The following is a 17,034-nucleotide window of genomic DNA, read 5'->3' as shown; positions in this document are numbered from 1 at the left end:
TGACAAGCCCTTTATGGTGTTCACCGACACCTCAGATATGAGACTGGGGGCGGTTTAATGCAGGAGGATGAAAAGGGGGAGAGACACCCCATCGTGTACCTGAGCAAGAAGTTGCTACCCCAGGAGCAGAACTACGCAGCCATCGAGAAGGAATGCCTGGCCATGGTGTGGGTCCTCAAGAAACTAGAGCCATATCTCTTTGGGCGACACTTCACTGTGCACACTGACCACTCTCCCCTGACCTGGCTGCACCAGATGAAAGGAGCCAACGCTAAGCTCCTGAGGTGGAGCCTGCTCCTGCAGGATTATGACATGGATGTGGTCCATGTGAAGGGAAGTGACAACCTGATAGCAGATGCGTTGTCCCGGAGACGGGGCCCTGAACTTCCCCAGGTCACTGGTCAGAGTGACCCCGCTCAGTTCAGTGTCAAAGGGGGGAGGGGTGTGACGGAGCAGGGCGGATTTGACCTGGGAATGCAGCCTGGGAGTTACATTGAGCTACCTGAGCTGTAACCTGAGCCAGGAAGGGGGGTGGGAGAAGTGACACCTTCTGCCAGGGAGACTGAACAAAGGAGAGGAGGAGCAGAGGGGAGGGGGGAGAGAGCTGCTGGAGTGATTTTGGGGAGTTTTCAGTTTTGGGCTGGGAGGTGCAATGCAGGGAACCCAAGTTGGGGTCTAAGCTCCCTGCACTCCCCAAGAGGACTTGATTGAGGGGTCCTGGTTGTATCTACAAGCTCTGCTGTAGACTGTGTTCCTGTTATCCAATAAACCTTCCGCTTTACTGGCTGGCTGAGAGTCACGGTGAATCACAGGAAACCGGGGGTACAGGGCCCTGAGTCCCCCACACTCCGCGACAGTTACCAACCCCCTCTAGACACATGTAGAGAGTCCCTCTCCCATGTGGAAGCCCGTGTACTCGCAGGAGGTCAGAGCATCCCGGGAGTCCCCTGATTAGTGAGGCAACCTGGAGAATCCCATCCCATGTAGCAAGGAATCTAGAAGCCTGGAGAGTCCCAGCTGGAGTTCCCAGGGGCTTTTGGGGCTTCTAGGTTCTCCACTCCATGGCAGGGACTGGGAGCCTGGAAGTGCTGAGGGCCCAGCACAAGATGGGGAGCTCTGCAGCCAGGTGCCTGGAAGCCTTGGCAATACTGGGAGCTCAAGCTGGGACTCTCAGACTTCTAGGTCCCTGCTCCATGGCAGGGGACTCTTCAGTCTTCCCCTCATTCCAAGGGCTCCTAGGTGGTCTGCAACTCCCTAGGGGCAGCCCAGAGCATCTCCCAGAGTTGGGGCAACCAGATGCTGAATTTTGTTTGGAATAATTGAAGTGCAACATTTTGGGTTTTTCACAAGACATCTTCCAGGAATATCTGTTCCTCGGGAAACATAGAAATGTCTAGTTTTTGTTCTATTTGGAACAAAAGCCTTTTTGAAATGTAGAATTTCCCGTGGAATAGAAATTCTGAATTCTAAAACCAGCTCCAATCAACATTCCCTTTACCTCAGCCCTCTCTGGGGCACACATTGCAGACAACCTGCCCCTTTTAACAGGGACCCACAATCCCTTATTTCCCTAATTTCCCACAAACACCCCCTCCCCAGTTCTGGGCACATGCCCTATTGCTCCCCTCCCATTGGTCCGCATGGGACTGAAGCACCGCGCTGGCAGGGTGGAGCAACTGGGCATCTGGAGGTAGAAATACTCGCACACTGATTCTCAGTTCTTACTGTCACCCTGCTCTGTGGGTGAAGGCTGCTCTGCACTGATCAGAGCCTTGCCTCACCTTTAGTGCTGCACACATCCTACTGCTGCGGCTACTGCAGCAAAATGGTTTTGCTTACACTCTGGTGACATTTCGCTCGAAGTTCAGTCATTCCGTCTTCCCTGGGAGGTTATAACCTGCAGTTACTGTCAGTCGCGTGTCTTTGATTGCTAGGGCATTGCTCCAGCTCTGCTGCTGCACATGTCCCTTCACTTCGAGCCCATCCACATGGGGGCATGACTCACTCCTCCTAAAGCCTTGCCATTCAATTTTGGCAGTGCAAGAGCCTCTGGAGTGGGAGAAACAGCCTTCTTCACACTGAGGATCCTCCCCGAGCCCTTCTCCCAGCCCCCAGCACAGGATGGGGACTATGCCAATGTCAGGGTGTGACCAGAGTGCTCTGTGCTACTAGTACTCTCTGCTTCCCAGGGCCTGCAAGCAGGCCACAGGAAGTAGAGTGGTAGCTACAGCAGCCCTGAGGCTGCTGTAAGTTACACTGGGAGTCAGGCAGGGACTGCAGAATATGGTGTCTGAAAGTCTTCCTGTGACTGTAAGAGCCTCCCTCTGCCAGAAGGTAAGGGACTCCCTGGTGTCTAGCAGTAAGCTGCAGCTGGCCTGACCTGCTCAGTGTACCCCAACTCACTATTGCTATAATCTGGTTCTAAAATACCATCTACATCATAGGCTGCAATTCCCACCGTCTCTCACAAATGAAAGCATGCCAACAAGTCTCTAAAAGGTGTCATGTAACATGTCATTGGAAAACTAATCACTCCTGGCTCATTAATGTTCTTGTGGGATGTATGTACGGTCAACCCACAACAGATTACACAGCTGTGCTGCAATTAATGACTAAAATGTGTTTAAAGCAGGCAGGTCATTGGGGAGTTGATAAACAGGTTCTTTCCAGACAAAGGAATAAGGGTCCAGCTTGTATGCATCTCCCATGGAAATTGAGCAAGGTGGAACAAAAGACAAAGGAAAGCACATGTTCATTTCAGGTAAACAAAGCCAAAAAAAATGCAAGTGAAAGAAAGGCATCACTTAACGAACTCAGTGGGGGATGGGAACTGCACCCCCAAGAAGCCTGCCTGCCTCTGGAAGCAGGGTCAATGAACTTGGAGAAAGAGACTTCTCAAAGGTTTATTGGGCTCTACCGAGAGAGGCAGAGAACTCCTCCTTTATCCTCCACCCAAGGAGACCAGGAAAACCAGCACCTTGCACTCTGGGGAGCCTAAGAGCTACTCAGCCATGGCTGGAAAGGGAAGATTGGTGAGGAAACCACCTGGAACAAAGACTGTAGCTTGCTACACTGGGGCTGAGCCATTAGAAAGTGTATTTTTACTTCTGTTTGTTTGTAACCCTTTCGATCCTTATCCCCTATACTTGAACTCACTTAAATCCACTCTCCATTGATTAAATGTTTGACTTCGTATCAAAGACAAGTCAGTGCTTTGATTGAACTGAAGTGACAGTCATGACTCAAGATTACAAGCTGCTGTTTCTGTCTCATTAAAGGAGCAGCAAACCTAATTACTTCCAGGAGAGTCCTGGGCAATGCAGGGAGACTGTCTGGCTGGGGGAAATGTGAGAGCGGGGGATGTTGGAGTCACTCTGCAAACAGGAATTGGGCAGAGGCAGTGTGACTTGTATGCATGTACACTGGCTGTTGGTATCTGGGCTGTAAGCCACTGCAGCATAGCATTTAAGTCATGCCATCTTTACTTCCGTGCAGCTGCTGGTGGTGGCTCTGCCTTCAGAGCTGGGATCCCGGCCAGCAGCTGCCACTCTCCAGCTCTGAAGGCAGCACCACCACAACCAGCAGCGCAGAAGTAAGGGTAGCAGTACCGCAACGCCCCCCCCTCTACAATAACCTTGTGCCCCCCCCCACAACTCCTTTATGGGTCAGGACCCCTAAAATTACAGAACTGTGAAATTTCAGATTTAAATAGCTGAAATCATGAAATTTACAATTTTTAAAATCTTATGGTCATGAAATTGACCAAAATGGATCGTGAATTTTGTTGGGTCCTAGCTATTGGGGTGGCAAAGGCCCTCTGACTATACTGGGCCCATTTGGACAGACTCTGACACCTGCATCCCCACTGAATCATCAACCCCAATCACTCAAAAATCACGAGATTGGCTTAAAAATCAGGAGATTTCTAAACAATACTGACTATTGGTTTTCCTTTGCCTTCTGGTCTCTGAGCCTTTTGCCTGCATTCAGGTCATATTTTCCAGGTTTTCTTTGCAGCCACAAAGGCTAGAAACTTACCTACTTTAGCAAGATAGGAACTGCCTGACTGGATCAGACCTAGGATCCATATCATTCAGTATCCTGTCTCTGACAGAGATCAACCACCTGCTGCTACGGAGGAAGGTGTAAGGACCCTCAAGTAAGCAGATGTGAGATAATCCGCCCCATGGAGCTCTCATTTTGATCCCTAATAGTAAGAGATTGGTTTAAACTCTGAAGCATGAGATTTAATTTTCCTTCCAAAACTTGTTGACATTAATTATGGTAACTCTTGATATTCCTGTTGTCCATATAAATGTTCACTTCTTTTTTAATCATGTTAAATTATGGCCTCAATGACTTCCTGTGGCAGCGAACTCCACAGATTAATCACATATGTGAAAAAGTCTGTCCTTTTAGTGGTTTTTAATTTTCCATCCTTCATTTTCATTATTGTCCCCTTGGTCTGGTTTTGTGATACAGGCAAATTTTGCAACCTGCTATATCTAGACCAGTCAGTATTTTATATACTTTTATCATGTATCCTTTGATTCATTTCCTTTCTAAGGTAACAATCCCAATCTTTTCAGCCTCTCTTCAACTGAGAGTTTTTGATACATTTGATCTTAATTCTCTAAGCTTCTTATGGACACAGGGTGACCAATACTGCATGCAATATGCAAATGAGGCCACCCTATATAGAGGCATTCTAATATTCTGCGTATTACTCACCATCCCATCCCTTATGCATCCTAATATCTTGTTAGCTTTTTAATCTTTTTGGTTTAGACAATTTTAAGTGAAAACAGATTATTGAATAAATGTAAAATGCATAACTGCATAACTAAGATAGTGGCATGAAGCCTTGGTTAATGAGGATTGTAAAACACACAGAAATCCTAACAGTCAGTGGCACAGCAGAGACTAAAACTCATGGTCTCTGGGTTTTAGCTCAATACACCTTCCCCAGAGCTCCTGGGAAGGGGGAGGAGGAAGAAAAGATGACTGTCTCTCAAAAATGCATGGCATTTGACAAGTTCTGTGGTAAATGAAAGACCTGGAGAGGAGTGAGCATCCTGTGACACCGGGCAGCCCTGTGAAGAGACAGAGAGCAGTTTCTCCCTTCTTGCTATGTTATTTACAAAGGCGTTATATTCAAGAATAAATGGAACAGAGGAGTATTGATCTCCAGATCAGAAGTGCTGCAGAACAGCAGAAGGCAGAATGTTTCCTCTTAAAAAAGAGGAGGGGAAAAAAAGGCAAAAGAAGGCAACAGGGTCTTCTTAAATGTCAGATAAAATAAGCAGCAGGAAGATGTATCTGTCTTCTCCAGTATGGAGTTTAGCTCTGAGTAAACAGCCTGTACATCGAAGAAGATGCAAAAGACACTTATTGAAGATAAGGTTTATAAAAGGTGAAATTCAAGCCATCATTAAAAATCTTTGAAGTGTCGTAGAAGAATTAGCAGCCTGAGTCATCAGACCACCAGCTGGCTGGAATAAGCAGGCAGACACCATCGTAGGCATGGATGAAAGGTTGAAAAAGAAAAAAATTATTGACCAAAAAAAGCTGCAAAAGACAAAACAATGTGTCACTGAGAGAACAAAAAAGAAAGGAGCAGAAAACTCCTCTGTGCAGACTTATAGAGCCCATAATGCTGGTTCCTCCCACTCTGCACCAACAGCCTTCCCTAAAGGCTAAGAGCCTGATCCTACTCCCATTGAAATCACTGATCATTTTACCATTGACTTTTATGGGGTCTGGATCAGACCCTAGGGGCCTGATCTAACAAATACTTAAGCATATACGTAACTTTAAGCATATAAGTAGTGTCACTGACATCATCAATGCATACATTTTAAGGCCCAAAGGGACCATCACAGTCATCTAGTCTGACTTCCTGCATAACATAGGCCAAATCAATTCATCCGGTGATTCCTACATCAAGCCCATATCTGGTAGTTGAGCTAGAGTACCATATATTTTTTAGAAGGAGACAGTGAATCTTTATTCAAAGACTCCAAGGGATGGAGAATACACCACATCCCTAGTGAAGTTGTTCCAATGGTTAAGTGCCTTAATGGTTAAAATATTATCTCTAGCCTGAATTTATCTAGATTTAGCTTCCAGCTGTTGGATCTTCTTCTGCCTTTGTCTGCTAGATTGAAGAGCTCTCTTCTGTCAGAAATCTTCTCCCATTGTAACTACTTACAGACAAATTATCAAGTTGCCTCTGGACTTTTTGCTATGATAAACCAAATAGATTGAGGTTCTTTAGTCTCTCATTGTGAGGCTTGTCCAGATCTCAAATCTTTCTTGTGGGTCCTTTTCTGAACCTTTTCAATTTTGCAACATCCTTTTTGAAGCGTGGACACCAGAACTGGACCCAGTATCCAGAATCAATCTCACCAGTGCTGCATATAGAGCTACTCCTGTTTGACATGTCCATATTTATAAAGATAAGTTTCACATTAGCCCTCTTAGCCACTGCATTGCACTGGAGCTCATGGTTAGTTGGTTCTCCACCATGATCCCTGAGTCATTTTCAGAGTCACCACTTTCCAGGCACAGTCCCTCCTCCTGTAAGTGTGACCTACATTCCTTGTGCCTAGCTGTATGGCCTGAAATTTGACTGTATTGAAATGCAGGTTGTTTAAATGAGCCCACTTGACCAATCAGAATGTTAGGAGCTATGGCTGCTTAGCCGCGAGGTGGTTGGAGCACAGCTGAAGTATAGAAGGGATGGGTGGAAAGTTGGACAGACAGGTTATTTCTGGTGTTAAAAATGCTTGTTACTGGCAAGATACTGAAACTGTGTGGAGAGGAAAGAGGCGCTCACAATATGGGACAGTTCATATTAATCTTAGTGGAGGCAATAAGGGACTGGCAATATGAGTTTTCAGTTATCTTACGACTGTCTCTTCCTGTGAGTTTTAACAATCAGTGTTGTAGGAATCATCCTGCTGAGAATGATGGTCCTCAGAACCGCAGGATTCTCACCCCCAGACTGCTTTCTTAGGCACAGAAGAAGAGAGAAATTGACAGACTGGATCCAGTTCAGTCTCCTGTCTCTAACAGGAAGGTGAATGAAAACCTGCAGAGGGCAGTTATGGGATCACCTGTCTATGGGAAAGCCTGGGTTCCTGTTTCTAAACTGGTAAACAACAGATATGCTGCTTGTTTGGCTGCTTAGGAAATCTGACGTGAGAGTGAAATGTCTGGAACATTCAGGCTGTTTTGTCAGTCGCTGGTCTAACTTAAATTGCTCATTTTTCTCTGAATAGTCATGGAACGCATGGCCCAGCTCTCCATGCTGCAGCTGCTGGTGTACCTCCTACCTCCCTGTAACAGTGACACCCTGTACCAGCTATTGCAGTTCCTGAACAAGGTGGCACAGCATGCCCAGGATTCCACAGGTCCAGAAAGACAAAAGGTACTGGCTTCAAATGCTTGTGCACCCATACTGTCTGTATCTTATTATATGGAGATATACCTATCTCATAGAACTGGAAGGGACCTTGAAAGGTCATTGAGTCCAGTCCCCTGCCTTCACAGCAGGACCAAGTACTGTCCCTGATAGATTTTTGCCCCAGATCCCTAAATGGCCCCCTCAAGAATTGAGCTCACAAACCTGGGTTTAGCAGGCCAATGCTCAAACCACTGAGCTATCCCTCTCCCCCAAGTGTCCAACCTGCAGCACCACTACAGCACAGCTAGGGCCTGAGAAGGATGCCTGGGACCTACAAGGAACAGACTGTGAACTGCCCTGACATCTTCTGTAGGGATGGTAACATAGGAGGGACAATGGCAGTTGCTTGCCAGTGATCTGTGCCTCTTTACTTTTCCAGTTTTTGCAGCATCAGAGTACAGTGTTCTAAAAGGATTTCCCATGTTTTCTGAATAGTGGCTTTGTGTTGTGATTGGATCCCATATAAGCTACATCCTTCCCACATTATGCCATGACCTCAAAAGGCATTATTCTTGTACTTCTATGCCTCTGGTTTCCTGCACTATATACTGGATGGCAATATATGTCAAAATTGAAGGACTCTGGTTAATTATTCGGCACCCAGCACTCTGCAGTCCTTCTTCTGCATGAGTCCTGTTCACATTGCTCAAGGAATAGGGGGTTTGAAAACAGTCAGTTTCAGGGATAGTTCTAAATGGTTAAGCTAAACATGGAAATCTGGACTCCCCCCATACTGAAAACATATGAGCCATGCCAGCTCCTCGGTGTTCCTCCAGCCATACCACCTTGTGCTGTGAGCCTGTCAGATCTAGCAAGCTAAATGAGGTTAGGTTAAAAATTCCCAGAAAAACGTACACAAAGTAGCATTTGGTGTTGTGACTAGGCAGGAGCACCCTTCCTGCTGTGTCAGCACAGAGCCACTTGTCAGCACAGCATTAAGATAGCTGCAGGAGGTGCTTTATGCCAGATGAGATACACAACTGAAGTCCTGACCATCTGTGGTCATTTAAAGATCCCATGCAAGAATTGGGAAAGTATCCTTGGTATCCTGGCTAAATTTCCATTTAGAGGCTGTAGGCAAAATGAATTACCTGCAGCATCCTTAAATTGCCTGTGCAGCTACAATTGAGCATAATACATATTATATGACTTCCTTGTCTACTTTCTGTCCTGAACTGTTCTATACTGTTTCTGTGTATTGTTTAACAACTGTCATGTTCCACCTCAGAGAGGGCAGGTGACGTTTTTCTTGTATATAGGCTGTAGAGCAGGGGTAGGCAACCTATGGCACGTGTGCCGAAAGTGGCACGCGAGCTGATTTTCAGTGGCACTCACACTGCCCAGGTCCTGGCCACCGGTCTGGGGGGCTCTGCATTTTAATTTAATTTTAAATGAAGCTTCTTAAACATTTAAAAAACCTTATTTACTTTATATACAACAATAGTTTAGTTATATATTATAGACTTATAGAAAGAGACCTTCTAAAAACGTTAACATGTATTACTGGCACGCGAAACCTTTAATTAGAGTGAATAAATGAAGAGTCGGCACACCACTTCTGAAAGGTTGCCTACCCCTGCTGTAGAGTGTCTTGGTATGGAACGGACTATGGAAATGTTATTTGTTACTTTATTATTTGAGCTGTGAAACTGAGATCCCAGCATGGGTGGGACAGGTAGAAAGGTCGGACTGATGCTTATAGAAGGTGGGAGGGAGGGAGCTTTCAGACACTGCAAGCCAACTCAGAAAATTCTCCTTGGCCTGGTTGCTGATTTAGTGGAAGCACAATGGCAGATAGAGTCTTTGCTCACAGGGTAGCAGGGACTAGAGTGGAGAAGGAGCATCTCACCATGCTATGAACCAACCCTGTTCTTCTCCCGGGAAGTGGTACTCAGCAGCCTTCCTTTCGCCTCAGTCATGGGGCGAGGGAGAGCACCTGGAGCGAGTTGTGTTACTGGGTCGATATCTGACACTAATTTCTGTGTTTGGTTGTTAGATTCTTGGAAATAAAATGACAGCCTCAAATTTGGCTACAATTTTTGGCCCCAACCTGCTGCAAAGAGAGAAGCTTCTGGAGAGAGACCCCAGTGCCCATGCCGTGGAAATTGAAAACAGCGCTTCTATCATCCTCGTGCTCCAGAGTTTAATTGAGAACTATGAAGCTTTGTTCATGGTAGGGAAAGAGGCATTTACAATGAAATTTCTTAATCTTCCCCTCCTCTTTGCAGTCTCCTGTCATGGCAGTGGAGCAGGGCAGTGGCCACAGCCTGCCTTCTTAGTAGAGAGCTTTGTAACTGGCCTCAGAGACTTGATTTGTTCATTAAGTAAGTGGGGGAATGGTCCCGCTATTGTGGGGAACTTTCCTGGCTTCTGCACTATCCCAGTGAAATGGGCTAGCAGAAGGATCTGAGTCCTCGCTCCCACTTCCTTTACCCAGAGGCCTCCCTGCCCTTGAGGACTCCCCTTCCACTCTCCTGTCTGGCAGAGTCCTCATAACTAGGGTGACCAGACAGCAAATGTGAAAAATCGGGACAGGGGTGGGGGGTAATAGGAGCCTATATAAGAAAAAGACCCAAAAATCAGGACTGTCCCTATAAAATCTGGACATCTGGTCACCCTACTTGTAACCCCGACAAGGCTGGGCCCAGGATTCCTGGGGGGCTCAACCCCCAACCCTGCTGTGGTCAACTAGGACAAGGACTAGGATGTCCCCACTGCAGGGTGCTCTTTCCGCACTGGACACTTCCCTGACCCACTGATCATTTCATACAATTGAAGCAAATACAAGTTATTTAATCAACAATTAATTTAAAAAAGAATAAGGAAAAATGGGAAAGATTAAAGGAAAACACATCACCCTGCTCTGTGGCAGGGAACATTACAAACAGTGTCTCTGGAATGTCAGGGCTGTTCACAGTCTGTTCCTTGTAGGTCCCAGGCTCCTACTCAGGCCCTGGCTGTGCTGCAGAGACGCTGCAGTTTGGACACACGCTCTGGTGGTGGCCACACACCTCCGGGCTTTGGGTGGTGGGACCCTTCTTCCCAGTGTCAGCCCCCCGTTGGGTTAAGCTCCCCTTCCCCGTCTGGCCTGCAAGGACCCTTGGCTGGGGGTGTCTTTCTGTGCTAGGCCCTTTGCCCAGGGTCCCTCCTTGGCTGGTCCCAGTTGCTCACCGCACCCAGCTTCAGACTGCTCCAGCTCCAGCCCCAGCTCCACTGTTCTAGCTCCACTCTGCCTCAGCACTGATGCTGCTGCTCTGCCTCCAGCCCCCTGGGCTGCTTCTCTGGTCCCTCTGGCTCTGTGGCTGCAGCTCTGCTCCCAGCACAGGATCTGCTCTCCCTGGGCTGTGTCTCTGGCTATGTGGCTGCAGCCCTGCTCCCAGCACAGGGTCTGCTCTGTGGGCTGCTTCTGTGACTCTGCTCCCAGCTCTAGGGTGAACAGATCACCACACTGAAATATCAGGACACGTTGGGGTGCCGTCAGCCCCGCCCACAGTCCACCCTCGCGCCTCCCAGGCTCCATCCCCACTTTGCCCCAGGTCCCGCCCCCTCCCCGTGCCCTTCCTCATCCCCGGCCTGAAGCTGGCTTGCTGCGTCCCTCCTCAGTCCCCCCACCCACCACTCACCTCCCCGCCCACTTGCTCACCCGCCGCTCACCTCCTCACCACCCCGCCTGCCACTCACCCCTCCGGCGCCGACTTCCCCTCTGATGGGTGGGTGCTCACCCACCCCCTGCCTCTTCCCGCCCCTGCCCCGCCCCCATTCCATCCCCTTCTCCCAAGTCCCCGCCCCTGCCCTGCCTCTTCTCCGCCTCCTCCCCTGAGTGCACCATGTCCCCTCTCCTCCCCCGCCCTCCTGGAAAGTGCCAAGCACCGCCAAACAGCTGTTAGGCGGCAGGAAGCGCTGGAGGGAGGGAGAAGCGGGGACGCGGTGCACTGGGGAGGAGGGGGAGAAGGAGGCGAGGGGGGGGGAGCTTGGCTGCAATTTTCCCCTGTGGGTGCTCCAGCCCCAGAGCACCCACAGGGTCAGTGTCTCCCTCCCACTCGCCTCCTTACCTGAATATCGGGACAAATGGCATCCCGATTGTACGTTGATCGGGATTCATAGATTCATAGATTCTAGGACTGGAAGGGACCTCGAGAGGTCATCGAGTCCAGTCCCCTGCCCGCATGGCAGGACCAAATACTGTCTAGACCATCCCTGATAGACATTTATCTAACCTACTCTTAAATATCTCCAGAGATGGAGATTCCACAACCTCCCTAGGCAATTTATTCCAGTGTTTAACCACCCTGACAGTTAGGAACTTTTTCCTAATGTCCAACCTAGACCTCCCTTGCTGCAGTTTAAACCCATTGCTTCTAGTTCTATCCTTAGAGGCTAAGGTGAACAAGTTTTCTCCCTCCTCCTTATGACACCCTTTTAAATACCTGAAAACTGCGGGGCAAAGGGTTAAATATCGGGACAGACATCTGGTCACCCTACCCAGGTCTGACCTGCTTCCTGGGCTGCTTTTCTGGGCCCTCTGGCTGGCACAGCCCTGTTCCCTAGGTCAGCTTGGGCCCCTGCTCTCTCCTTAGCTCGGACCCACTCTGTCTGATCCAGGCAATTCCAGCTCACATGGCGGACGGGACCCACCCTGATTAGCCTGCCTGCCCTGTCAATCAGGCTGACCTAGAGCATTGGCCTCTCCCCATTCTTTTAGTATTGGGAGCTAGCCAACCAAAACACCCCCACTGAATGTTAGTAAGGGGAAAACAGTCCCCTTACGCTTGTGTTGATATTCTGGGCCACATCGTGATTGGCTCTGGCAGGGGAATGTGGGGCAGAAGGTCGCACAAGGAACTCTCTCCCTCTTTCCCCTCCCCTCTCAGCTTCGGCAGATCATGCAAAGGCCAATCACAGAGCAGGCCCTGTGACAGGAACTGCTCGCCTCTTACCACTTTCTGAGACAAAGTCACCCGGATATGGGAGAGGAGTGGCAGGGCCAAGGGTTCAGCCCCATTGCACTGCCCTGCCAAGCAGTGCCAGCTCCCTGGGAGAGGGACCTGCACTATCTAGGGTTACCATATTTCAACAAGCAAAAAAGAGGACGGGAGGAGCCCCGCCCTAGCCCCGCCCCTGCCCCTCCCACTTCCCGCCCCCCCAGAACCCTCAACCCTCCCCCCGGTTCCTTGTCCCCTGACTGCCCCCTCCTGGGACCCCTGCCCCTAACTGCCCCCCGGGACTCCACTCCCTATCTAAGCCTCCTTGCCTCTTGTCCCCTGACTGCCCCAACCCTTATCCACACCCCCACCCCCAGACAGACCCCTGGGACTCCCACGCCCCATCCAACCACTCCCCACCCCCTGACAGCCCCCCCAGAACTCCCAACCCATCTAAACCCCTCTGCTCCATGTCCCCTGACTGCTCCGATCCCTCTCCGCACTCCTGCCCCCTGACAGCTCCCCCCCAGAACTCCTGACCCATCTAAACCCCTCTGCTCCCTGTCCCCTGACTGCTCCGATCCCTCTCCGCACTCCTGCCCCCTGACAGCCCCCCCCAGAACTCCCAACCCATCTAAACCCCTCTGCTCCCTGTCCCGACTGCTCCGATCCCTCTCCCCACTCCTGCCCCCTGACAGCCCCCCCAGAACTCCCAACCCATCTAAACCTCTCTGCTCCCTGTCCCCTGACTGCTCCGATCCCTCTCCGCACTCCTGCCCCCTGACAGCCCCCCCCAGAACTCCCAACCCATCTAAACCCCTCTGCTCCCTGTCCCCTGACTGCTCCGATCCCTCTCCCCACTCCTGCCCCCTGACAGCCCCCCCAGAACTCCCAACCCATCTAAACCCCTCTGCTCCCTGTCCCCTGACTGCTCCGATCCCTCTCCCCACTCCTGCCCCCTGACAGCCCCCCCCAGAACTCCCAGCCCCCCACCCCCCCGCTCCTTGTCCCCTGACTGCCCCCTCCTGGGACCCCTGCTCCTAACTGCCCTCCAGAACCCCACCCCCTACCTAAGACTCCCTGTTCCTTGTCCCCTAACTGCCCCCTCCTAAGACCCCCCCCCAACTGCCCCCCAGGACCCTACCCCCTACCTGTACCCTGACTGCCCAAAACTTTCTCCACTCCCCTCCAAAAGCCCCCCCCCGTTTCTTGACTGCCCCCTCCAGAACCTCCCTGTCCCTTCTCCTGCCCCCCCTTACCCTGCTGCTCAGAACAGGGTGTTGGGCTCTGTGCCAGCCGGACACATGGCTGAGCTCCCCAGCACAACACAAATCCCGGTCCCTGGCCCTGCACAGGGTTGCCGGAGCGGGCTGCAGGAGGAGGAGCTGCCGGCCGGCTCAGAATGCAGGGGGGTGGGGTGGGAGGAGGAAGCTGCTCCGGAGTCCAGCCCGGGACTTTCCTGCAGCCCTCCCAGCCGCTCGCTCTGCCGGGGGAGGGGGAAATCCCGGACATTGTGAGTGCTTTACAAATTCCCCCCGGACGCTATTTTTAGCACACAAAAGGAGGACATGTCCGGGTAAATCCGGACGAATGGTAACCCTAGCACTATCCTCATTCACAGATGGGCCAGAAGGGACCCTCTTGGCCATTAGTCTGAGCTCCTGCAGGCACAGGCCAGAGAATCATCCCAGAATTTCTCCCTGTACACCCCCCACTGCAGAATTGGCCAGATCTGTTCTGGGGTTTGGTTTTTTTCACCTTCCTCTGAAGCATCAAACATTCTCCATAGCTGCAGATGGGATACCAGACAGGGCGGAGCAGTGCTCTGAGCTGGTACAGAGAATTCTCTTTCTAAGTGTTTGGCTGGTGTGCCTTGCTCGCATGCTCAGGGTCAAACTGATGGCCAGGTTTCTATTTGGGAAGAAATTCCCCCCCAGGTCAGAGAGACAGGGACCTTGTTTTTTCCCCACTTTCCTTTGCAATATGGGGTGCGGATCACCTACTGGGATCACCTGGGTATCTCTCACATTTGGGTGAAATTTGATAGCCTGTGATATACAGGAGGGCAGACTAGATGATCCAATAGTCCCTTCTGGCCTTAAATTCTTTGAAAACTATGAAAATCGGCGAAGATCATTTCCAGGCTCTGCAAAGTGACATGAAATAACTTTGATGAAATGTTCCAGCTCAGTGAGAAAATCAGGACTGCTTTTGAAAGACAGCACAGATTCAGGCACAAAGAAAGAACTTATGATGGACTATTTCAGGACCAAGAAAGAGATGACCCATGAGGACAGACAGGGTCAGAGGAAACTACCTAAAGGCTCAAAAGGAGATGACAATGCAACTGTCATAGCAACTAGCTTCTGCACATGTGCTTGTATCAATAATACAGGCGGAGCTGTCACCTGCTCTCTAGCTTACTCACACCTATTCCAAAGGCATTCCACTTCTGCATAGGGACAGGGAAAACAATCGGCATCTCTAAGACACGCAGCCCTATGTGTTTGGGTTTGTATAATAAAGTATATTCAGAAAATATATCTCTGGGTGAAGAGGACATCAATCATACGAAGGCATTATGGAAAGTAGCAAAATCATATGGAGCTCCAGATAAGATAATTGCAATTATAAATGTTAGGTACAAAGAGTCCTGTAGTGTTGTAAGAATTAAGAAGCTGGTTTAAGTCAAAGTTTGGTGTAAGACAAGGGGGCATGGAATCATCACTGCTTTTCATCATGTTCTTTAACTGCACAGTAAGAATGTTAGATGAGTGGGAGGGTGTGACATTGGAGGATCTAGAATTAAGCTCCTTTGCTTATCCAGATGACATTGTACAACTGGCAGACACATTTGAATTAATGATAATACTCTTTGCTCCCTTGGAAAATTGTTGTAGTCCTTGTGGACGTACAATAAATGCCAAGAAGATGAAGTGGTTGTATCTTGGAAAAAGGGTAACAGATAAAGTGTTGAAAGGTAGCAGTGGTGATGTCGCAGAACAAGTAGAATGCTATGTGTATCGAGGAAGCGTGGTCACTCCACCAAGGGTTCCATCAAGGATGAAGTTAAAAGGCAATGTGTCTTAGCTACAAGTGCTGAACTGATTAAATTTATGGATTGATGAAAACATTCTGTTTGGTTCCAAAGTGAAAATGTATCAAACCAGTGTGCTAACAGGGTTACTCACTGGTCTGGAAGCAGCATCATTAAATAAAAAGACATCAGAAAGGCAGTCGAGATGAGTTCTTTGAAAGATGGCGGGTGTAAAGTGGAACAATTTAAAGACAAATGAAGAAGTTAGAAGGAGAGTAGGAAGTGAAATCAAGGTACTGGATTGGCTACAATTGACAAAATTATGATGGTGAGGACACTGCTGAAGACAAACAAATGAAAGGGTGACAAAGAAAATAATCCAAGCACAACCAAGGTCAGTTCAACCTAAAGGCTGGCCACTGACTAGATGATGAAACATGGTATGTAGGGACATGACCAGGCTAGGCAGGGGAAAGGTATCTATATAGCAAAAGTATGAGCCCACCCATCAGTTTCCTCCTCTTAAACATCAAATCAAGGGGAAAATGTAAAAAAGGTTGCATCTAATACATAAGGAAAAACCCACAACAACACAACAAGCAATGAGCTGTAATAGCAACTGGAGGTAACTTGTACCTGTACCTCAGTGATCAGTATGCTCCATCCCCAGTTCCCAAGTGCACACAGTGTTTCTAATTGGGCTGCATGCCAAATGCAGGCTCTGCCAGTTAGAAATAAGTCTTAGGGGACATGGCTTGTCTTTTTGCTGCTTATCAACTGCATCAAGTGTGGTTGGCTCCTGACTCCAGCTCACCTTTATTTTAACACATATGATGCAATAGGAAGATGTATCAATCACCACATGAGTCCCTGAACTGTTACAGCTCAGCCATCTCCACTTGACTTTCAGCATCCCACACCAGCTGTGCATATAAGTGAATCTGCAGCGCCACAGGGTATGTAATCTGGGAATGGCTTCATCGGTCATGGCAGAAGCAGCGATGAAGACCCCATTAATGTTGTGCTATGGGAAAACAGTTCCAGTCTCAGCCCATTTTTAATAATTTTGGTATCATGCACTTGGTCTCGTACTCTATGTACATGCTCAGGAACCTGCTGTGATGATTCATTGAGGCCTGCGTCACTAAATAGTACCCTTCTTGGCCATGTACTCCTGGGTTTCTCTCTTTGCAGGCACAGAAAGGGCACATGAGTTCAGTCTCTAGTGCAATACAGATTGGGAAGCCCAGTTATTTAAATCCCTCAAAGACTTTTTATTGGCCTTCCGTGATTTCATGATTTTGGGCTACTTCTATGTAATGCCATGCAACTAGAGCTGAGCAAATTGATTTTTTTTTTTTTTTTTTTGGCTCAGGAGGCCAAACCAAATAATCCTGAAAATATTTCAGTTTGGTTCAAACAAAAACTGCATTTATTTTTGGTTTCTCTCACTGAAATGAGAAAACTGAAAAAAAAAATCATTTCAGTTTGAACAAAACATTTTGTTTGACTCCAAACAATTTTTTCTTCATTTTTTGTTTTGTTTTTGTTTTTTACAAAATAAATTAAATTTCTAAACAAAATTCTGTTTTTATATTGTAAGTCCA

The 17,034-nt window shown here is 48.7% G+C and overlaps 1 protein-coding gene across 1 annotated transcript in view; it reads left to right on the top strand.

Moving 5' to 3' along the window:
- Window positions 1-17,034, top strand: part of ARHGAP36 (Rho GTPase activating protein 36) — a 100,108-nt gene that overhangs the window by 76,327 nt on the left and 6,747 nt on the right. The window contains exons 8-9 of the mRNA XM_054039642.1: window positions 7,284-7,432; window positions 9,465-9,641. Coding sequence (XP_053895617.1) covers window positions 7,284-7,432; window positions 9,465-9,641 — 326 coding nt within the window. The remainder of the gene's footprint in view (window positions 1-7,283; window positions 7,433-9,464; window positions 9,642-17,034) is intronic.

This window comes from Malaclemys terrapin, chromosome 9, assembly GCF_027887155.1.
Source record: "Malaclemys terrapin pileata isolate rMalTer1 chromosome 9, rMalTer1.hap1, whole genome shotgun sequence".
Classification (NCBI taxonomy): domain Eukaryota; kingdom Metazoa; phylum Chordata; order Testudines; family Emydidae; genus Malaclemys; species Malaclemys terrapin.
Note: the sequence above shows the minus strand (reverse complement) of the source record. Positions and strands in the feature narration are given on the sequence as shown.